A 23,613-nucleotide genomic window follows, 5' to 3' on the forward strand; every position below is an offset into this window, starting at 1 on the left:
CATATAACAACCTACCACCACCATCCCATACAGTAACCTTGCTCCCCCCCCCCCATATCCCATATAGTAATTAATATCATTGGACTTTGATTCATCCATGACGTCCCCTGCTGGAGAGTGTGGGGAGCTGATTTTTTTGCCTGTAGCATTGCTTTTCATATAGTAACCTACCCACACCCATCAAAATGAGCCCCCTCATAATAACCTACTATCAAGATGATCCCCCATAGAATAACCTTCCCCCACCAACCCATGCAGTAACCTGCCCCAATCAAGATGAGTCCCCCAATCCCATATGATACCCCAGCTCCACCCATCAAGATAAGCCGCCTTTCATCCCATAACCCAGCCATCAAGATGAGCCCCTCCATCCAATAACTTATCCCTACCCACCAAATCCCATCAAGGTGAACACCCCCTTTCATCCCATACAATACCCTACCCATCAAGATGAGACCCCCCATCCCATATAATATAACCCATAGTCACATCCTGTGCAGGATGGTGATAATGGATAATAAGCCATCCAATGGTGGTCACCCCCACATATAGTAACATATTGGCCTTCCACATGACACCTCCCAGAGCAACCAGCACCACACAGCAAGTACACCCCCTACTATGGCAATACCCCCCACCGCACTGACAAACCATATGATGATCCAATACAACGTCGTACACCCATATGACGGTCCAGCCGGAGCATCAGGAACCGCTGGTCACACTCCAACCAATCTGGTATTGCTGAAATATCCCAAGGATAGGCCATTAATGTTACAGTAGCAGACAACCCCTTTAAATGACAAACACAGGCGCTCAGTGCATTTTGTGCAGCCAAACATTTCAGGACACCTCCCTAGTTTCCAACTATCTCCACCCTTCTGAGCTGTCAATCAAAGAGGAGGGGGGGGGGGGAGGGATGAGGAAAACCAAGCAGGTGGGACAGTGCACTGAAGTGTTTGGCCCCGCCATGGTGCACTGAGCACCTTTGCTTGGTTTGTACAGTCAGTCTTAAACTGCCTTTGTCTGCACATTAGTTTGGATTAGGAGTAATAGTGAACGCACATAAATGGAAAAAGAAAAAGGTGACACCTGTATGTGGTGCAGACACCAACTCACCACAGACGGAGGGAGCACAGGTCCAAGATACCGACCAACGTCCAGGAGCGGGCCGAAGCTTCATATTGTGGATACAGCCGGATAATACTTGTATAAAAGGTGCTGGTCACAGATACGTGTAGTGCACCATGCTGACTTACAGACTATTAGTAACACAAGGTAAGAAAACCACACGTACACTATAACTTCTGTTTCTCAGTGTGTGAGATGTAGGGATATGGCTCTGATCTCCTGGTCTACCCTCCTGCATGAGTCAGCGTGGGGGAAGGGGCAACACAGCTAGGTTTAGTTGTATCACATTACAAACCCTTCTGCTGGCTCTCCTCCCCTCACAGCATTGTCAGCTCTGCTGCACTACCCCTCCCCCACACTGCTGGTCCAGAGATGGGTCAATTACACCTTTGTGCACACAGCATCCTCTAATCCCCCAACAGTCAGCAGAGCCGGGTGTCATTACACCTCACAGGAGGAGCTTGTGGTGCTCTGACTGCTGAGATTACATTTTTGCCATTTGCACAGTAGACAAGTAACTTCTCTCCAGAACAGCAATATGGGGGGGATGGGCAGTATAGCAGAGCTGACAGCGCTACAAGGGGAGGAGAGCTGACAGAAGGGTTTGTAATGGGACACAGCTAAACTCTGCTGCCATACTGACTCATGCAGGAGGTGAGACCAGGAGATCAGAGCTGTGTCCTTACATCTCACATGCGGAGAACCCACAGCTATGGTGGGAGTGCTCGCCTTTCCTGGAAGTGCGGCCGCCTGTGATAGATCAACTCCTACAGGCATTAAGGGAAAACTGATCTTTAAAAAAAAAAAAAAAAGTTACAAGAACATGGGAAACATACCAGTTCAGTGCAAGGGTTACTCTCAGCAGGATGCACCCACCAGGCCTAATACTATCAGTACCACTAATACCTGTCACCAGCTTAGCCCACAACACAGCTCTATGAGCCCAGCACCTTCCTCCATCCACCCTCCCTGCTCTGAGCTTTTATGCCCCTGAGCCTCCACCCCTCCTGGTGTGAGTGAATCAGGATTTTGCACCTGCGCTCCGTCCACCTTCCATCATTGAGGCTTGTCTGCATCCTGAACTCAACTGGTATTTTGAGGCTAGTTTCACACTTGCGCTATTTTGACGCAAACGGAATCCGTCACTAATGTAGTACAGTTCATTTATTTACAGTGGAAGCGCGACATCATGTGGACACAAGCGGGTACTGCATGACACACACACGCGCCATAGTAACGCGCTTCCACTGTAAATAAATGAACTGTACTACATTAGTGACGGATTCCGTTTGCGTCAAAATAGCGCAAGTGTGAAACTAGCCTAAATTCCTCCCAAGGAGCTGGAGCACAAAGGAGGCAACTGATTATTTCACGAGAGCCGGTGTTTTGGTGCAATTTGCGCCATTTTCTAATTTGGAACTGGAGTAACAGCGTCGGCCACATTTATTATTTGCAATGTTTTTAAAGTCACAACATTTTTGCACAATTTTACTCAGATGACATAAAAATGCTGAAAAGCAAAAAGGAGGAATTTCATATACATTTTTTTCACTGCTATTTTTTTTTTTTTGCAAAACTTTATAAAAAACAATACTTTCATGGTAAAATTCCTTCAAAGTCTATAGTTAAATGTATTATTGCGCAGTGATGAAACTTTAGTTACATACAAGCCATTCACATAGGGGGTCAGGTAAACCTGCGCTCCTCCAGGTGTGTGGCAGGTATTACTGGACAGGAAGATATCGCCATCTCTTGCCAGGAGGAAAAAACAGCCTCATAAACAAGAGCTCAGGCGTAATAAGGCCTCATTCACACATCAGTATTCTTCATCAGTGTTTCCAAAACACAGAACAGGTTGTGAATCTTTTAATTATAGTTTTTCTCTGCAAGTTCCACTCCTGCCTTTGTCAACAAACACTGATGCTAAAATACTGCAGTGTGACAGTGGCCTTAAAATTATGGTTGAACCCGAACATTTGGTAATGTTCCTGGGGGTGTCCAAAATCTGCTGCAATACAAGATGTGGGGGTTAGAAAAATAAGAATGGCATCCACCTGCCCAATTCACTTCTCCCACAGGGGCTAATCAGCCGCCAAAGATATCTGGAGGGGGACAGAGGTGTCTGGAGGGGGACAGAAGAGTCTAGAGGGGGACAGAGAGGTCTAGAGGGGGACAGAGAGGACTAGAGGGGGACAGAGAGGTCCAGAGGGGGACAGAGAGGTTCGGAGGGGGACAGCGGAGTCTAGAGGGGGACAGAGAGGACTAGAGGGGGACAGAGAGGTCCAGAGGGGGACAGAGAGGTCCAGAGGGGGACAGCAGAGTCTAGAGGGGGACAGAGAGGACTAGAGGGGGACAGAGAGGTCCAGAGGGGGACAGAGAGGTCCGGAGGGGGACAGAGAGGACTAGAGGGGGACAGAGAGGTCCGGAGGGGGACAGCGGAGTCTAGAGGGGAACAGAGGGGTCTGGAGGGGGACAGAGAGGTCTAGAGGGGGATAGAGGGGTCTAGAGGGGGAGAGAGGAGTCTGGAGGGGGACAGAGGGGTCTAGAAGGGGAGAGAGGAGTCTGGAGGGGGACAGAGGGGTCTAGAAGGGGAGAGGGGGACAGAGGGGTCTAGAAGGGGATAGAGGAGTCTAGAGGGGGACAGAGAGGTCTAGAGGGTGACAGAGGGGTCTGGAGGGGGACAGCGGAGTCTAGAGGGGGACAGAGGGGTCTGGAGGGGGACAGAGAGGTCTAGAGGGTGACAGAGGGGTCTAGAGGGGGAGAGAGGAGTCTGGAGGGGGACAGAGAGGTCTAGAGGGGGAGAGAGGAGTCTGGAGGGGGACAGAGAGGTCTAGAGGGGGAGAGAGGACTCTGGAGGGGGACAGAGGGGTCTAGAAGGGGAGAGAGGAGTCTGGAGGGGGACAGAGGGGTCTAGAAGGGGAGAGAGGAGTCTGGAGGGGGACAGAGAGGTCTAGAGGGGGAGAGAGGAGTCTAGAGGGGGACAGAGGTCTAGAGGGGGACAGAGAGGTCTAGAGGGGGACAGCAGAGTCTAGAGGGGGACAGAGAGGTCTAGAGGGGGACAGAGGGGTCTGGAGGGGGACAGAGGGGTCTAGAGGGGGACAGAGGGGTCTGGAGGGGGACAGAGGGGTCTGGAGGGGGACAGAGGGGTCTGGAGGGGGACAGAGAGGTCCAGAGGGGAACAGAGAGGTCCAGTGGAGTCTGGAGGGGGACAGAGGAGTCTGGAGGGGGAGAGAGGAGTCTGGAGTGGTGCAGTGTTTGTTTTTTTGTAGTTTTATGTTGCATTTTATACTTTTGTATATGTAATAATTTTTTAATGTTTCTTTGGAAAACTGTAGCAAAGTGGCTGCTGGTTTCCATGGCTACGGAAGACTGGAGCTTCCGGTGGTAGACGCTCCTGCTCATCGTCTCTACATTGCCTCTATCCCGGCGAAGGTTCTCTATGGTCGGCGCCGTCTCTATGGTGATTCTCCGTGTACAGACAGGCAGGAGCCGCTCTGGCCGAGCTCGGAGGCCCCGTCAGGCAGCGCCGCGGACACCTTGTTTGGGGACCTGACGTGTCCCAGCAGTTCCGGGTCCACGTCTCCGGTGGGGGATGGAGGAGCGGAGGCTGTGAGGAGCCGGTAGGTCCCCGCCGGTGTCGGCCCCCGCTGCCGCATTGTACCGCCCTGTGTGACCCGTCACCGACCTCCATGGCTACACTATAATCCGCCGTTTCTATAGTGACTAATAAAATCCGCCGTTCTGGTCGGAATATTTCCCGTCAGATCCCGGGAATCAGCGAAGTCTGTAGAAAGCTGGAAACGTCCGCGGCTGAGACCGATCCCGGCCCGTGTGCAGATCGTCCTGCCCGTCCTGTACCTGCGCGACCGATCCCGGCCCGTGTGCAGATCGTCCTGCCCGTCCTGTACCTCCGAGACCGATCCCGGCTCGTGTGCAGATCGTCCTGCCCGTCCTGTACCTCCGAGACCGATCCCGGCTCGTGTGCAGATCGTCCTGCCCGTCCTGTACCTGCGCGACCGATCCCGGCCCGTGTGCAGATCGTCCTGCCCGTCCTGTACCTGCGCGACCGATCCCGGCCCGTGTGCAGATCGTCCTGTACCTCTGAAACCGATCCCGGCCCGTGTGCAGATCGTCCTGCCCGTCCTGTACCTCTGAGACCGATCCCAGCCCGTGTGCAGATCGTCCTGCCCGTCCTGTACCTGCGCGACCGATCCCGGCTCGTGTGCAGATCGTCCTGCCCGTCCTGTACCTCAGAGACCGATCCCGGCTCGTGTGCAGATCGTCCTGCCCGTCCTGTACCTCCGAGACCGATCCCGGCTCGTGTGCAGATCGTCCTGCCCGTCCTGTACCTCCGCGACCGATCCCGGCCCGCGTGCAGATCGTCCTGCCCGTCCTGTACCTGCGCGACCGATCCCGGCCCGTGTGCAGATCGTCCTGCCCGTCCTGTACCTCCGAGACCGATCCCGGCCCGTGTGCAGACCGTCCTGCCCGTCCTGCACCTCCGAGACCGATCCCGGCCCGTGTGCAGCCCGTCCTGTACCTCCGAGACCGATCCCGGCCCGTGTGCAGACCGTCCTGCCCGTCCTGTACCTCCGAGACCGATCCCGGCCCGTGTGCAGCCCGTCCTGTACCTCCGAGACCGATCCCGGCCCGTGTGCAGACCGTCCTGCCCGTCCTGTACCTCCGAGACCGATCCCGGCTCATGTGCAGATCGTCCTGCCCGTCCTGTACCTCCGAGACCGATCCCAGCCCGTGTGCAGATCGTCCTGCCCGTCCTGTACCTCTGAGACCGATCCCAGCCCAAGTGCAGATCGTCCTGCCCGTCCTGTACCTCCGCGACCGATCCCGGCTCATGTGCAGATCGTCCTGCCCGTCCTGTACCTCCGAGACCGATCCCAGCCCGTGTGCAGATCGTCCTGCCCGTCCTGTACCTCTGAGACCGATCCCAGCCCAAGTGCAGATCGTCCTGCCCGTCCTGTACCTCCGAGACCGATCCCGGCTCATGTGCAGATCGTCCTGCCCGTCCTGTACCTCTGAGACCGATCCCAGCCCGTGTGCAGATCGTCCTGCCCGTCCTGTACCTCTGAGACCGATCCCAGCCCGTGTGCAGATCGTCCTGCCCGTCCTGTACCTCTGAGACCGATCCCAGCCCGTGTGCAGATCGTCCTGCCCGTCCTGTACCTCCGAGACCGATCCCGGCTCATGTGCAGATCGTCCTGCCCGTCCTGTACCTCTGAGACCGATCCCAGCCCGTGTGCAGATCGTCCTGCCCGTCCTGTACCTCCGGGACCGATCCCGGCCCGTGTGCAGATCGTCCTGCCCGTCCTGTACCTCCGGGACCGATCCCGGCCCGTGTGCAGATCGTCCTGCCCGTCCTGTACCTCCGGGACCGATCCCGGCTCGTGTGCAGATCGTCCTGCCTGTCCTGTACCTCCGAGACCGATCCCGGCTCGTGTGCAGATCGTCCTGCCCGTCCGGTACCTGCGCAACCGCTCACAGCGGAGCGATTGTTACACTTGTATCCGGTGCAGTCTCCAAACTGATACATTGTAACAACCTGCTAGGACAGATGTCACCGGGACAGATCGCCATCAGGAGCCTGTACGATAAGACTGGGATGCCACCGCACGGGGGACGCCGCTCCGCACCCGCCGCTCTGTCCCAGACCGCTCCGCACCCGCCGCTCTGTCCCAGACCGCTCCGCACCCGCCGCTCTGTTCCAGACTGCTCCGTACCTGTTGCTCTACCCCCGCAACTGCTCCACAGCTGCCGCTCTGTCCCCTGACTCCCTCTGCATTATCGCTGCTCTGCCCCACGACCTCTCTCTGCAGCGCCACCGCTCTGCCACCCCAAACCCCCTTCTGCCCCCTGCACCCCTGCCGCTCTACCCCCTCAACCCACACTCTCCTGCCCCACTGCTTCTCTGCCCACGGCTCCTCCTGCCACTCTGTCCCTTGACCCTGTTGCTCTGTCTCGCCGCTGCTCTAACTCCACAATGCTACTCTGCCCCCGGCCCCACCAGGCCTCATTGTTGGGGGCACATACCAGGGACTTCTGTAATATTAACAACAGGGGTCCCCGTTATGTGCCCCCAACAATTCCTCAGTGCACCAGCAGACTCCCTATTACAACACTGCTATCCAGCGGATCATTGTCCTCTCGATATTCTGGGTTGTTAGGATGTGCACAGAGGCTCCAGGAATCTGCCAGATTCACTGACAGCAAGCAGAGTCAGAGACAAAAAAGAAATAAGAAAACTCTGGGGTCTAATCAGAGAAAACAGCTTCTTATAAGCCCCTTCTCTGCTCCCAAACTCTGCATCTATCGTGAAACGCTGCTGAAACTCCCATCTGCTGAAGATAAGACAGCGCTCACTGAGGGATCAGATAACGGCTGCCCGCTGAGGTCTATGGAGAGCAAACATAGATTGTGTCCTGCAGCTCATAGTATATGTTTTCCCGCGCTCTTGCTGGATTCACAGCTGCACTGATCACTGTCTCTGATGTTTTCCTTGCTGCTTTATAGTAAGTGTTTTATCTCACCCAGTGCAGAGTTCACAGCCGCCCTGCTCAGTGCCGCTGTATACTGTCCTCATTGCTGCCTCTGATCATGTGCTATACGGACACAGCAGGAGCCCCCTTGTATGTGCTGTATATGGCAGGCATAATAGCAGCTTGTCTGCACATATCAACTGAAAAATAGAGTTTACAGATGGGAAAAGCAGTGAAAAATATGTCACAAACTGACCAGTGACTTAAAGAAGACGTCTTCATTTTTCATCACTAATACCGGCTCTCGGTCCCATATAGTATAGAATATGGCTACATTTGCTATTCCGCAATACTACAACTCCCATCATTCTCTTACTGTATCTGTTTCCTTTCTTAGGCCAAGATTTAGAAGCCTTGAAGACAAACCGTTGCCCCCGCCATGTCTTGGTTTTCTGATCTGGCCGGCAGAGCGGAGGACCTCCTAAACTTGGTGGATCAAGGAGCTGCAACTGCATTAAGCAAGAGCAAAGATGGCGTGACCCTGCCGGAGGACTCCACGGACTATTTCCCAGACAAGCCCCAGGAGAAGAGTCCGAGTTATGGGAAATCCAGCTTCATCTCCTCAGCGGCCGATAATATAAAACATCAGAAGGCCACGCTGCTAGCCGGCACCGCCAATGTGAAAGCCACCCCGCGGATGAGCAGAGAGGTGTCTCACAGCGCCCCTGCCAGCGCCTCGTCTCCCCGCACGGCCAGCCAGTTCATAAGACGCAAGAAGTCCGAGCCGGATGATGAACTGTTGTTTGATTTCCTCAACAGCTCTGATAAGGCGCACAATGGGGCCCTGGAGTCCAAAAGAGAGAGCAGCAAGGACACGGCCCCCATCAGTCCATCCGCAAGCAGCAATCCTCAAAGTGTCAAACCGCCCGAAACCTTCCCCCCAAAGATCCAAGGTAATGAGACCTAGGTGGGGGGAGCGTGGGGGGGTTACTGCTAAACTGCAGATTTCAATCAGCCACCCCGGAGCTCTGGGAAGAAAGTAAAGGGACATATGTGACTGTTTAATTTCTTCAGCGCTCTATTGGGAGACCCAGACGATTGGGGTATAGCTACTGCCCTCTGGAGGCCACACAAAGCACTACATTAAAAGTGCAAGGCCCCTCCCCCTCTGGCTATACCCCCCCCCCCCCGTGGTATCACGGGTTCTCCAGTTTTAGCTTTGTGTGCGAAGGAGGTCAGACATTCCATGCATAGCTCCACAGATTTTAGTCAGCAGTAGCTGCTGACTATTTCGGATGGAAGAAAAGAGGACACATATAGGGCCCCCAGCATGCTCCCTTCTCACCCCTGGATGGTGTTGTAAGGTTGAGGTACCTATTGCTGGTACAGGGCTGGAGCCTGACATGCTGTTTTCCTTCCACATCCCCTGGTAGGGCTCTGTGGAAGTGGGATCCTGCCGGCCTCTCAGCTCTGACGCCGGGCTCCATCCACAGACCCATTAGAACCTGATGGAGACGGAGCAGGAGTACGATCAGGGACAGGCCCTGCATCATACAGGTACTCTGTGTCCCCGGCAGGCACAGACACACTCCGGGCTGGCTGGGTGTTGTAGTGCGCCGGGGACCGCAACGTTGGAGTTAGTGTCCCTACAGATTACTGGGGGATTTTTTGTGTATGGGAACGCAGCGCCGACCCCCTCTGGACCGGGCGGCGCTGCTGTGACTTGTGGTGCGCCGGGGATCCGCCGTCCGCGCTTTTACGGCGGCGGCGGTTATAAATTGAGTCCCCGGCTTTTTGGGCCTAGGACGCCGGCAGCTCCGATTCGTTCCCGCCCCCACCCTGTCATTCAGGGTAGGGGAGAGACGCTGTTCGCTAGCAGCGACGAGGGCTGGAGCCTGATTTACATGCTCCAGCCCTCACACTAGGCACAGAGGGAAGCAGGCTTCCCGCTCTTAGCCAGGAACGCCCAGGGCCCGCCCCCCTTCTCTCTCAGGACGCCGGCAGCCATTACATGCAGTCTGGCTGGAGGAAGGACGCAAGGCTCTGGGAGACCTGGACTAGGGGCTATCTGGCGACCACACACCCGCTTTTTAAGCGGGCGGTAAGCGATTTTTCTGTGCTGGTCCCTCTAGTGCCTCACGGTGTATCGGTGTACTGTGTAGGATATAGAGATATTGTATTTCTTGCACTGTGAGGTCGCTTCTGGCTGCTCTCCCAGATCACTCTGTGGAAGCAACAACATGCCATCCTCAAAACGCAAGGCTGCCAAGGCCAGGGCTGTGTGTACTGCGTGTGCTGCATGTGGGGCTAATCTACCAGCAGGCTCCGATGACCCCCATTGTGTGCAATGCTCCGACCCGGTGCTGCTTCGCCAGCCGGAGTCAGGAGAGGTAGTGACCCAGGCTGAGACGCTTGTAAGTTCTGCCCCGGTGACAGGGACAGACTTTGCAGTTTTTGCTGATAATATGTCTGTGTCTATGGCAAAAATCCTTGAAACCTTGCAATCTATGCATGGGGCTCAGTCTTTGGGCACGGCGAGGCCTCTGTCCTCAGGTCCCCCTCACTTGGAATTAATCCAGCCCACAGGGGGGTCCCCGGCTTCACAGGCCGAGGATTATGACTCAGATGATAGCCCCAGCCACCCTAAGCGAGCTCGCTGGGAAAGACCCTCGACGTCATCACACTGCTCAGGGTCTCAGCGCAATCAGTCTCCCTGTGATGTGTCTGATGAGAGTGATCAGGAATCCATTCCTGGAACCCCTCTCAACCTGGATACCCCTGATGGGGACGCCATGGTAAACGACCTTATCTCAGCCATCAATAGGCTGTTGGATATTTCTCCCCCAGCCCCTTCAGCAGAAGAGGCGGCTGCGGAGCAGGAGAAGTTTCGTTTCCTTTATCCCAAGCGTAAATTGAGTGCTTTGTTGGATCACGCTGACTTCAGAGAATCAATCCAGAAGCACGACGCTCACCCAGAAGGGCGTTTCTCTAAACGATCTAAAGATACGCGTTTCCCTTTCCCCCCTGAGGTGGTCAAGCGCTGGACACAGTGTCCAAAGGTAGACCCCCCGATTTCCAAACTCGCAGCTAGGTCCATAGTTGCAGTGGAGGATGGCGCTTCACTTAAAGATGCCAATGACAGACAGATGGACCTTTGGTTAAAATCTGTCTATGAAGCTATCGGCGCGTCGTTTGCTCCGGCATTCGCAGCCGTATGGGCACTCCAGGCTATTTCAGCTGGCTTAGCAAAAGTGGATGCTATCATACATCCAGCAGTGCCGCAAGTGGCGCACCTTACCACGCAGATGTCGGCGTTTGCGTCTTACGCTATCAATGCGGTCCTAGAATCTACCAGTCGCACCTCAATGGCGTCCGCCAATTCGGTAGTTTTGCGCAGAGCCTTGTGGTTAAAGGACTGGAAAGCAGATGCTGGTTCCAAAAAATGTTTAACCAGTTTGCCTTTATCTAGAGATAGACTGTTTGGCGAGCCATTGGCTGATATCATTAAGCAGTCCAAGGGTAAAGACTCCTCTTTACCACAACCCAGAACAACCAAACCTCAGCAGAAAAAGTGGCAGCAGAGGTTTCAGTCCTTTCGAGGTTCGGGCAAGACACCGTTTACCTTGTCCAAAGGGACTCAGAGGACGCAAAGAAACTCAGATTCGTGGCGGGCTCACACGCGCCCCAAGAAAGCAAATGGAGGTACCACTTCCAAAGCGGCTACCTCATGACTTCCAGCCCCCTCCCTCCGCATCGCCGGTCGGGGGCAGGCTCTCCCGCTTTTCCGGCATTTGGATGTCACAGGTCAAAGACCGGTGGGTGACGGACATTTTGTCTCGCGGGTACAGAATCGAGTTCAATTCTCGTCCTCCAGCTCGGTTCTTCAGAACCTCCCCACATCCAGACCGAGCAGATGCTCTGCTGCAGGCGGTGGACTCCCTAAGAGCGGAAGGAGTGGTGATCCCAGTCCCTCCTCAGGAACAAGGGCAAGGGTTTTACTCCAATCTCTTTGTGGTTCCAAAAAAGGACGGCTCGTTCCGTCCTGTTCTGGACCTAAAACGGCTCAACAAACATGTGCACGCCAGGAAGTTCCGGATGGAAACCCTGCGTTCTGTCATTGCCTCAATGTCCAGAGGAGACTTCCTTGCCTCAATAGACATCAAAGATGCTTATCTCCACGTGCCAATTGCTACAGAACATCAACGTTTTCTACGTTTTGTGATAGGAGACGACCATTTTCAGTTCGTAGCTCTGCCATTTGGTCTGGCGACAGCCCCACGGGTCTTCACCAAGGTCATGGCGGCGGTGGTAGCAGTCTTGCACTCTCAGGGACACTCGGTGATCCCTTACCTAGACGATTTATTGGTCAAAGCTCCCTCTCAAGAGGCATGTCAGCACAGCCTGAATGCTACGCTGGAGACCCTACAGTCTTTCGGATGGATCATCAACTTTCCAAAGTCGATCCTATCACCGACTCAATCACTAACGTATCTTGGCATGGAGTTTCATACTCTAGCAGCGATAGTGAAGCTTCCGCTGAACAAGCAGCGGTCACTACAGACAGGGGTGCAATCTCTTCTGCAGGGCCAGTTGCATCCCTTGCGGCGCCTCATGCATTTCCTAGGGAAGATGGTGGCAGCCATGGAAGCAGTTCCCTTTGCGCAGTTTCATCTGCGCCCACTTCAATGGGACATTCTCCGCCAATGGGACGGGAAGTCAACGTCCCTGGACAGGAAAGTCTCGCTCTCCCAGACGGCCAAGGACTCCCTACAATGGTGGCTCCTTCCCACCTCATTGTCTCAGGGAAGATCCTTCCTGCCCCCATCCTGGGCAGTAGTCACGACAGATGCGAGTCTGTCAGGGTGGGGAGCAGTATTTCTCCACCACAGGGCTCAGGGGACGTGGACTCCGCAGGAGTCCACCCTTCAGATCAATGTTCTGGAGATCAGAGCAGTGTATCTTGCTCTACTGGCCTTCCAACAGTGGCTGGAAGGAAAGCAGATCCGAATCCAATCGGACAACTCCACAGCGGTGGCATACATCAACCACCAAGGAGGGACGCGCAGTCGGCAAGCCTTCCAAGAAGTCCGGCGCATTCTAATGTGGGTGGAGGACAGAGCATCCACCATATCCGCGGTTCACATCCCAGGCGTAGAAAACTGGGAAGCAGACTTCCTCAGTCGCCAGGGCATGGACGCAGGGGAATGGTCCCTTCACCCGGACGTGTTTCAGGAAATCTGTCGCCGCTGGGGAGTGCCGGACGTCGACCTAATGGCATCCCGGCACAACAACAAGGTCCCGGCATTCATGGCGAGGTCGCGCGATCAAAGAGCTCTGGCGGCAGACGCCTTGGTTCAAGATTGGTCGCAGTTTCAGCTCCCATACGTGTTTCCGCCTCTGGCGCTCTTGCCCAGAGTGCTACGCAAGATCAGATCCGAGTGCAGCCGCATCATACTCGTCGCTCCAGACTGGCCGAGGAGGTCGTGGTATCCGGATCTGTGGCATCTCACGATCGGTCGACCGTGGTCACTGCCAGACCGACCAGACTTACTGTCCCAAGGGCCGTTTTTCCATCAGAATTCTGCGGCCCTGAACCTGACTGTGTGGCCATTGAGTCCTGGATCCTAGCATCTGCAGGATTATCTCAAGGAGTCGTTGCCACAATGAGACAAGCTAGAAAGTCGAATTCGGCTAAGATCTACCACAGAACGTGGAAGATTTTCTTATCCTGGTGCTCTGCTCAGGGAGTGTCTCCCTGGCCATTTGCATTGCCCAAGTTTCTTTCCTTCCTGCAATCGGGGTTAGAAAAGGGCTTGTCGCTCAGCTCCCTTAAAGGGCAAGTTTCGGCACTATCCGTGTTTTTTCAGAAGCGTCTAGCACGTCTTTCTAAGGTGCGCACGTTCCTGCAGGGGGTCTGTCATATTGTGCCCCCGTACAAGCGGCCGTTAGATCCATGGGATCTGAACAGGGTATTAGTTGCTCTCCAGAAGCCGCCCTTCGAGCCTCTGAAGGAAGTTTCCTTTTCTCGGCTGTCACAGAAAGTGGCGTTTCTGGTTGCGATCACATCGCTTCGGCGAGTGTCTGAGCTGGCAGCTCTGTCATCCAAGGCTCCCTTCCTGGTGTTCCACCAGGACAAGGTAGTGCTGCGCCCTATTCCGGAGTTTCTCCCTAAGGTCGTATCCTCTTTTCATCTTAATCAGGATATATCCTTGCCTTCTTTTTGTCCTCATCCGGTTCACCGGTATGAAAAGGACTTACGTTTGCTAGATCTGGTGAGAGCACTCAGAATCTACATTTCCCGCACGGCGCCCATGCGCCGTGCCGATGCACTTTTTGTCCTTGTCGCTGGTCCGCGCAAGGGGTTGCAGGCTTCTAAAGCCACCCTGGCTCGATGGATCAAAGAACCAATTCTAGAGGCCTACCGTTCTGCGGGGCTTCCGGTTCCTTCAGGGCTAAAAGCCCACTCAACCAGAGCCGTGGGTGCGTCCTGGGCATTACGTCACCAGGCTTCGGCTCAACAGGTGTGCCAGGCAGCTACCTGGTCCAGTCTGCACACTTTCACCAAGCATTATCAGGTGCATACCTATGCTTCGGCGGATGCCAGCTTAGGTAGAAGAGTCCTGCAGGCGGCAGTGACACCCCCGTAGGGGAGGGCTGTTTTGCAGCTCTAACATGAGGTATTTCTTTACCCACCCAGGGACAGCTTTTGGACGTCCCAATCGTCTGGGTCTCCCAATAGAGCGCTGAAGAAGAAGGGAATTTTGTTACTTACCGTAAATTCCTTTTCTTCTAGCTCTTATTGGGAGACCCAGCACCCGCCCTGTTGTCCTTCGGGATGTTTTTTTGTTGTTTGCGGGTACACATGTTGTTCATGTTGAACGGTTTTTCAGTTCTCCGATGTTATTCGGAGTTAATTTGTTTAAACCAGTTATTGGCTTCCTCCTTCTTGCTTTGGCACTAAAACTGGAGAACCCGTGATACCACGGGGGGGGTATAGCCAGAGGGGGAGGGGCCTTGCACTTTTAATGTAGTGCTTTGTGTGGCCTCCAGAGGGCAGTAGCTATACCCCAATCGTCTGGGTCTCCCAATAAGAGCTAGAAGAAAAGGAATTTATGGTAAGTAACAAAATTCCCTTCTTCTATAGGGGCAAGTAAAGGAAGGGTCAGGGAGGATTTACTAATTTCATTTATTTTTCGGTCATTTCTCAGGTGATCTCAATAAGTCACAGTCTGGACAAACTGCTGCAGAGGACAAAGAAGAGGACATAAAAGTGTCAGAGCAGACGCTCGGTCCTGTCCAGACAAACGGAGATCAGAAGTCCCAAGAACTGTCCAATCTCCGCCTGGAGAACCAGCTGCTGAGGAGCGAGGTCCAGTCTCTGAACCAGGAGATGGCGGGACTGATCCAGCGCTCCAAGGAGACACAGGAAGGTAACGATTGTTTGTTTCCAAAATTTACCCCAATGGTAATACCTCTAAGGCTCCCTGCGTAACAGTGCCAGGTCCTCCGCTGATCCCAGAGCCTTCTCCTTCCATCATATGCAGTGAGCGGTCATAGGTCATGTGTTTACTCTTTGTCCACACATGAACGCTGCAGCCAATTACTGATCACAGGGTCGATTCCTTGTTTATTGCTGCAGCCACTGATTTGATGCAGTGATCACATTATGTCCCCAAAAACATTGAACGCTGAAGGATTAGAGAAGGTGACGGAACATATGAAAATTGATAACCAACCATAAGCGATCAAGGCTTATTATGTAGGGTTTTGTTTTTTTTCTAAAGTTGTCTGCACACTATTGTAGGGGAAAGCAATATGCTTGAAGAGGAACTGATAGTCCTTTATAAATTATTTATTAAAGGGCCGCTCCAAGAATGTGATAAAATGCCCCCATCACATATTTCAAACGGCAGCCCTTCTTAGTCACATGTATGGACAGGCTGAAGTCGGAAGAAACAGCGCTCCCGAGACCCACATCTCAGCTACCAAAAGTGCTGTGTTGTAGGAACAAGCACCGGATCTGCTGCCGGAGAAGCGCATGCCAGGAGAAGAAATAAGTCTCCTCGGCTGACTGAGCACAGACGGCTGGAGACTGGAGAAAACAATCCATTGTGCTCAGTCAGCCCCTAGAACTGGGCTATTTTACATTTTTTTGGGGTGACGGATTTCCTCTCCTTTTTATCCCTCTTCTTTGAAAAGTTATAACTTTTATATTTCTCAATTCATCGAGCCATATTGGGGCTTGTTTTTTGCAGGACAAGTTGTACCTTTGATTGACACAATTCATTGTATTATGTGATGCGCTGGAAAGCAAGAAAAAAAATCAAAATGCATTAGAAATTGCAAAAAAAGGGGCAATTTTTTTTTTTTTTTAAGTTACCATGTACTCTAAAACTGTCATGGCAATATGATTCTCCAGATCAGCCCAGTCACTCAGAGACCAGACATGTGTAGTGACATGTATAGCTTTGTTCACCTTTTATTGCATTTAATGGCAAAGTTGTAGCTGCAAAATAGTTCTGGCGTTTTGTTGTTTTTTTTTTTTTTGTAATCAGTTTACCAGATTAATTTATTATACATTGGACTTTAATGACCTCAGCAAGTTATCAAATATTAGTGATGAGTGAGCACCTCCATGCTCAGACGCTCGGTACTTGCAGCTCAGAGGGACGCGAGTCGAGGATCGAGTATAATGGAAGTCAATGGGGAGGTCAAGCATTTTTCAAGGAATTCTCTAAAAATCCTCAAGTCCGCCACTGACTTCCATTATAGTCGGACACTCAAGTCGTGACCATCCGAGCATTAACTGCTGGTTCTGAGCATGGTAGGGCTCACTCATCACTATCTCGTGTTTTTTACAAGCCTCTGCCACACTTACGTGACAAAACGTAACATTTTTGTCACGTACGTGTTAAAGGGGTGGTTTTGTCCCCGTGTGCCGTGTTTATGGCACGTACGTGTTCTCCGTGTGTTATACGTAATAACACACAGAGAACGGAAAGCCCCGCCTACCTGCATCATCCTGCGCTGTCTGTGGTGCTGAATGACAGCGTCCGGCCAAAGCCACGCCCCGCTGACGCTGCTTCCGGCCCCCAGTGAAGAAGCGTTGTTCAAATTCACTGGGGGACGGATGCAGGGGACAGCCGCGGCAGAGACTGCAGGGATGGTGGAGGTGAGTATGTGTTTTTATTATTTTTACACTGACACGTGTCTTTTCCGGCGCGTGTCACACGGGCCACCATCCACACTACATCCGTGTGGTACGGGTGCGGGCCGTGTGACACCTGTTCTGCCAGAGCAACACACGTAAGTATGGAACAGACACACGTTCCGTTCCTGAATACTAACGTGTGTCCAAAACAATAACAATACATAGGACCACGTGGGCCCGTGTCTCCGGTATGTGAAAAAAAAGGCACACACGTACCGGAGGCACGTAAGTGTGGCAGAGGCCACAGAAAGAGAACTAAGGGAAGCCGTAGTCTTGGTCATTAATTGACCAGTAATTATCAATAAGGTAATCAGAAACAGCTTCTTGCAAAAATCACAGATCACAAGGGTCAATACAACATATATGGTGATGAGATGAACAGATATAAAAACTCATCAAGAAACACTTGCTCTATAAATTTATAAAGACAATATAAATACAGGTAGGTTATCAACATGCGGGACCATAATAAAATAACACTATTGTTCTGCAAATGGGTGCGCGTCAAAGCTTCTATAGATCAATAATATATTCCCAAGCACTCCTGCTGAGATATATTGAGGTATACCAATAGAGCTATATGGGGAATTATAGGGGAAAACATCACACTAAATGACAAACAACAAGTAACAAAGCTTGTGACAGGCAGCCCTATAGTGCAGTGGTCACTCACCCATGATAGTTGCAGTACCCAAGAAAAACGTGCCCCGATGCGCACGTTTTGTTGTCTTCTTCGAGGGGCCTTGGAGTTTTCTTATTTTATTATGGTCCCTCATGTTGATTACCTACCTGTATTTATATTGTCTTTATAAATTATAGAGCAAGTGTTTCTTGATGAATAATTATATCTGTTCATCTCATGTTGTACTGGCCCTTGTGATCTGACCTCAGGGACATCCTGTAAAAACCTGATTCTTGGAAACTGATTGTTGATAAAACTTTGTCACTTCTTGCTTCGATTACTATTTAATAAATGTTTTACATTTTTGCAAGAAGCTGTTTCTGATTACCTTATTGATAATTACTGGTCAATTAATGACCAAGACCACGGCTTCCCTTAGTTCTCGGCCTGTAAAAAGTATCTTCCTTAAGGTGTAGTCTATTTATATCTAATTGATATTGTGTCATTTTATTGTTATTCACACACATTATTTATATATATATATATATATATATATATATATATATATATATATATATATATATATATATATATATATATAAATAATTTTTTTTTTTTCTCCCATCTTACTGTTCTTTTTAGTCCCCTTACAGGAATTGAAGCTGCGGACATTGCAGGTCTTCAGCACTGCTCTCTATAGCAGAAATCACAGTCTTATATGAACGCTGGCTAAATGCTGTCCTTTACAGGAGAACTACCCTGACAGCACGGGGGTCTTTAGCAGACCCTTGCCTACCATGCCAACCCATCGGTGCCCCACGATCACAGCATTTGCATGCAGATGTGCATTCTAAATGCCGCTGTTGTAGACACCATTTAACATGTTAATAGCCGTGAGTGGAGCGCTGCTCAAGCCGTGGCTGTTAGTGCAGATGATGGCTGAATAATACAGCCATCACCTGCTGGGAAAGCTGTGGCTCGGCGTGCGAGCCTGCATCAAAGGCAGGGACACAACATATGATGTAACTGGATGGGATGTGAAGGGCCTTGGCTTTTTCAGTGATACTAATAATATCACTATCTTATTACAGAGCTGAATGAAGCCCGAGAACGGGTAGAAAAGTGGAATGGGGATAATTCCAGAAGTGATCGGACGACGAGGGAGCTCCGCGCTCAGGTGGACGACATGACAGAGGCCATGACTGCAAAAGACTCCCAACTTGCGGTGCTGAAGGTTCGGTTGCAGGAAGCTGATCAATTGCTGAGTAGCCGCACGGAGGCACTGGAGAAGATGCAGAATGAGAAGTCCAGGTATGGCATCGGGGTCCTGTGGGTCTCCGGCTTCACGCCAGTTGCAAGACTTCATGTGCGGCTTATAATTGTCAGGATTCTGCAGGATCACAATGAAGGGAGCAGCCTGCACAGCCAGACATTGCAGACCGTGCAGGAGAGGCTGCGGGAGGCAGAGGCCTCGCTGAAAAGGGAGCAAGATGGTTTCCAACAGATGCAGGTAAAATGAGCCACTATGCGTCTGCCCATCACATGCGGAGGAGCCGCTCTGCCGCTCTGGATCTCATATGCTTTTATCCGTATAATCTTCAGAATGAATTTGCAACTCGTCTGAGTAAGATGGAAGCCGAGCGGCAGAACCTGGCCGAGTCCGTAATCTCCACAGAAAAGAAGCACATGGAGGAGAAGAGGAGGGGTGACGATCTGCAGCAGCAGCTGAAGGCTGCGAAGTCTGCAGCAGAGACCATGAAACAGGAGATGGCGGATTACAAGCAAAAGGCAACTCGAATCCTACAGGTGCAGGCGGGACGGCAGGGGCAATGGCGGAACAGTGCGGAGGGGGGATTCTGCAGAGTAGTTATGTGGGGATACCATGGTTCTAATAGATCGGTGTCACTTTCCTAAACTTGTTCACAGTCCAAAGAAAAATTGATCAACAGTCTAAAGGAAGGTTCTGGCATCGAGGGGCTGGACAGTCACATGGCGAGCAGCATGGAACTGGAGGAGCTGAGGCACGAGCGAGACCTGCAGAGGGAAGAGATCCAAAAACTCCTGGCCCAGATACAGCAACTGAAGACTGAGCTGCAGGTGAGGCGACTGATTTACTCATTACAGATCAGCGGTGACATCACTGAGAACACCGCCTATCCATCACCAGAGATCAGCGGTGACATCACTGAGAACACCGCCTATCCATCACCAGAGATCAGCGGTGACATCACTGAGAACACCGCCTATCCATCACCAGAGATCAGCGGTGACATCACTGAGAACACCGCCTATCCATCACCAGAGATCAGCGGTGACATCACTGAGAACACCGCCTATCCATCACCAGAGATCAGCGGTGACATCACTGAGAACACCTCCTATCCATCACCAGAGATCAGCAGTGACATCACTGAGAACACCTCCTATCCATCACCAGAGATCAGCGGTGACATCACTGAGAACACCTCCTATCCATCACCAGAGATCAGCGGTGACATCACTGAGAACACCTCCTATCCATCACCAGAGATCAGCAGTGACATCACTGAGAACACCTCCTATCCATCACCAGAGATCAGCAGTGACATCACTGAGAACACCTCCTATCCATCACCAGAGATCAGCGGTGACATCACTGAGAACACCTCCTATCCATCACCAGAGATCAGCAGTGACATCACTGAGAACACCGCCTATCACCAGAGATCAGCGGTGTCCTCCTGGAGAATGTCGCTTGTTTAGTGCATGTTTTCTTCTATTTCTGTAGCGATCTGCATTGATTTCTTTGGCCTCTTGCAGGATCTGGAGACGCAGCAGGTCAGTGAGGCAGAGTCGGTCCGGGAGCAGCTTCAGGATCTTCAGGAGCAGGTTGCAGAGCAGAGGAGGGCGAGGCAGGAACTGGAGGCAGAACTTGAGCGGCAGAAACAGGTGAACACCCAGTTACCCCATGATTACATCTGCTGGATGTGGTGCACACTGACACCGCAGGGTACGGGGCAGCAATGCAGCACAAGCACTGAGAAGTTGATCGTCTCCATTGTTTTATCTCCTCGGTGTGCAGGAATTGCAGTATACAGAAGAGGATCTGTATAGGACAAAGAATACTTTGCAGGGAAGGATCAGAGATCGGGAGGATGAAATCCAGAAACTCAGGAATCAGGTAAATGCACTGACTGTTTCTGTGTGAGGAGGCTGATAACAAAAGCTGCTCATAAACGGTAACGAGGGTTGAGAAATGGTCATCTGGAGACTAATGAGGAGGGGTTCCTTCTAGGGCACTTCATTGTGGCTGGCGTGTAGTGGTAGTAATGGTATGTAGTTGCTTATACTACACCTTATACCCTGTGCACTACCATTAACTTGAGAGCTGCGGCAGCTATAGGCATAGAAGTGGTGTCTAGGTATAGTAAAGTAGCCATGCGCTATGCAATGAAACCACCTATAGCACCACCTGGTGGAAACCAACGGAATTAGCATAGTTATTTTGAAAACGGAACGAGATAGAGAAGAAAAGTGAATTACAAATTTGTAGGGCATCATCAATTCAATACGAGTAGACACCTTGCATACAGAAATGCTATGATTAGAAGGTGTAAAACTCACAAGGCTGCGGACGTGAAGAGATACCTCATGGAGACCTTCCTACAAGTCATTGGGTATGGTGTCTGTGTGGAGTGGCCTCCGCTCACCTGACCTGACCCCAGTGGACTTCTTTCTGTGAGGTCACATCACACAGCAGGTGTATGCGACCCCTCCACCAACATTGCAGGACCTACGACCACGTATCACAGATGCTTGTGCAGACGTGTCACCTGCCATATTGCACAATGTGCAGCAAGATACAGTATGCTGTGCAGAGCCCAGATGTGCATTGCAGCTGACGGGGGCCACTAATGAGCGCCATATGCGTGACCAGCATTCAATGTTTTGGGGGGTCATGGGTTTCATATCATAGCATTTCTGTATGCAGGGTGTCCATTCGTATTGAATTGATGATGCCCTACAACTTTGTAATTCACTTATTTTCTCTATCTTGTTCCGTTTTCGAGATAAAAAATGCTAACTCCGTTGTTTTCCACCAGGTGGCGCTATAGGTGGTTTCATTGTGTAGCGCATGGCTACTTTACTATACCTAGACACCACTTCTATGCCTATAGCTGCCGCCGTTCTCAAGTTAATGGCGGTGGACAGGATATGGGTGGACACGCTGTATATTGGTGGTTGTGGTCACATGATGGTAAAGGATCCCGCTGCCCCGGATTTCTGTGATGACGTTTCTTATCACGCAGCTCACCAACAAAGCGTTAAGCAGCAGCAGTGAGAGCGAGCTGGAGAACCGGCTGCACCAGCTGACGGAGACCCTGATCCAGAAGCAGACGGTGCTGGAGAGTCTGAGCACGGAGAAGAACTCGCTGGTGTATCAGCTGGAGAGGCTGGAGCATCAGCTGAAGAGCGCGCAGGGCAGCAGCGCCTCCACCATAAACATGGCCGCCGTGGACAGCGGGGACGGTGCGCAGACTTGGCCTCTGTAGGGGAGGGTCAGAACCTCGGCGGTATTCGGGACGCTTGGATTAATCTATCCTTTCCTCTTACTTTATAGGCGCTCGCTTAAGAAGTGTTCCAGTCCTGTTCAGTGATGCGGACACAAACGTGGCAGGAATGTACGGAAAGGTCCGGAAAGCTGCCAGTACCATTGACAAGTTCAGGTACACGTCACATTCCCGCATGGAAATGCTGTACTATTATTAAAAAAAAAACAAAAAACAAAAACACCACCTGCATTTTCTTTGTCGCTCCATTGGGAGACCCAGACAATTGGGTGTATAGCTATTGCCTCTGGAGGCCACACAAAGTATTACACTTAAAAGTGTAAGGCCCCTCCCCTTCTGGCTATACACCCCCAGTGGGATCACTGGCTCACCAGTTTTGTGCTTTGTGCGAAGGAGGCAACACATCCACGCATAGCTCCACTTTTTAGTCAGCAGCAGCTGCTGACTATGTCGGATGGAAGAAAAGAGGACACATATAGTGTCCCCAGCATGCTCCCTTCTCACCCCACTGTATGTCGGAGGTGTTTGTAAGGTTGAGGTACCCATTGCGGGTACGGCGGCAGGAGCCCACATGCTGATTCCTTCCCCATCCCTTTTTACAGGGCTCTGGGTGAAGTGGGATTTACCGGTCTCCAGGCACTGAGACCGTGCTCCATCTACAGCCCCTGGAGAAGATGCTGGATGGAGCGGAGTACATCAGGGACATGGCCCTGCTTCCTCAAGGTACTCTGTGTCCCCGTGCATTTGGCGCTCACACCGCAGCATGCTGGGTGTTGTAGTGCGCCGGGGGACATCAGCGCTGCGGCGCCTGTGCCATGGCCTCATTCAGCTTTGCTGAAGCAGGCTCACTTATGGGAATTGGTCGCGCCGGCCGCTGGGACTGCGGCGCGGCTGGCACTTGTAGTGCGCCGGGGACTTCAGCGCGGCCTGCGCTTTTACGGCGGCCGCGCTGATAACTAGAGTCCCCGGCTTTTGCGGCCTGCTTCCGTTCGTTCCCGCCCCCAGACCTGCCAGTCAGGAGAGGGGCGGGACGCTGGCCACTTCCAGGAATCGGTCGCGCCGGCCGCTGGCAGCGGCGCGGCTGGCACTTGTGGTGCGCCGGGGACTTCAGCGCGGCCCGCGCTTTTACGGCGGCCGCGCTGATAACTAGAGTCCCCGGCTTTTGCGGCCTGCTTCCGTTCGTTCCCGCCCCCAGACCTGCCAGTCAGGAGAGGGGCGGGACGCTGGCCACTTCTATGAATCGGTCGCGCCGGCCGCTGGAACTGCGGCGCGGCTGGCACTTGTGGTGCGCCGGGGACTTCAGCGCGGCCCGCGCTTTTACGGCGGCCGCGCTGTTAACTCGAGTCCCCGGCTTCTGGGCCTAGTCTCCCTTCGTTACCGCCCACAGCCCTGGCAGTCAGGGTAGGGGCGTGACGCTGCATAGAGCAGAGCTGAGAGCTGGAGTATGTTTTGCATACTCCACCCCTCTCACTGTGTGCACTGTGAATCCGGATTCCCGCACTTTCTCAGGCACGCCCACGGCTTCCTTCTCTACAAGGACACCGGCAGCCATTAGTGTCAGTTTCTGTACGATACAGAGACAAGTGTGGAAGACCCTGGCATTCTGAT

General features: G+C 52.4%; 1 protein-coding gene across 1 annotated transcript in view; it reads left to right on the top strand.

The window, feature by feature from the left end:
• The first annotated feature begins 4,603 nt into the window (after positions 1-4,603).
• Positions 4,604-23,613, top strand: part of GOLGA5 (golgin A5) — a 43,643-nt gene continuing 24,633 nt past the window's right edge. Inside the window, exons 1-11 of the mRNA XM_075329517.1 lie at positions 4,604-4,751; positions 8,020-8,575; positions 14,831-15,052; positions 18,547-18,766; positions 18,842-18,965; positions 19,058-19,261; positions 19,382-19,552; positions 20,255-20,383; positions 20,517-20,615; positions 21,745-21,964; positions 22,056-22,161. Of these exons, the coding sequence (XP_075185632.1) occupies positions 8,062-8,575; positions 14,831-15,052; positions 18,547-18,766; positions 18,842-18,965; positions 19,058-19,261; positions 19,382-19,552; positions 20,255-20,383; positions 20,517-20,615; positions 21,745-21,964; positions 22,056-22,161 (2,009 nt within the window). The 5' untranslated portion in view covers positions 4,604-4,751; positions 8,020-8,061. The remainder of the gene's footprint in view (positions 4,752-8,019; positions 8,576-14,830; positions 15,053-18,546; positions 18,767-18,841; positions 18,966-19,057; positions 19,262-19,381; positions 19,553-20,254; positions 20,384-20,516; positions 20,616-21,744; positions 21,965-22,055; positions 22,162-23,613) is intronic.

This window comes from Anomaloglossus baeobatrachus, chromosome 12 (assembly GCF_048569485.1).
Source record: "Anomaloglossus baeobatrachus isolate aAnoBae1 chromosome 12, aAnoBae1.hap1, whole genome shotgun sequence".
Classification (NCBI taxonomy): domain Eukaryota; kingdom Metazoa; phylum Chordata; class Amphibia; order Anura; family Aromobatidae; genus Anomaloglossus; species Anomaloglossus baeobatrachus.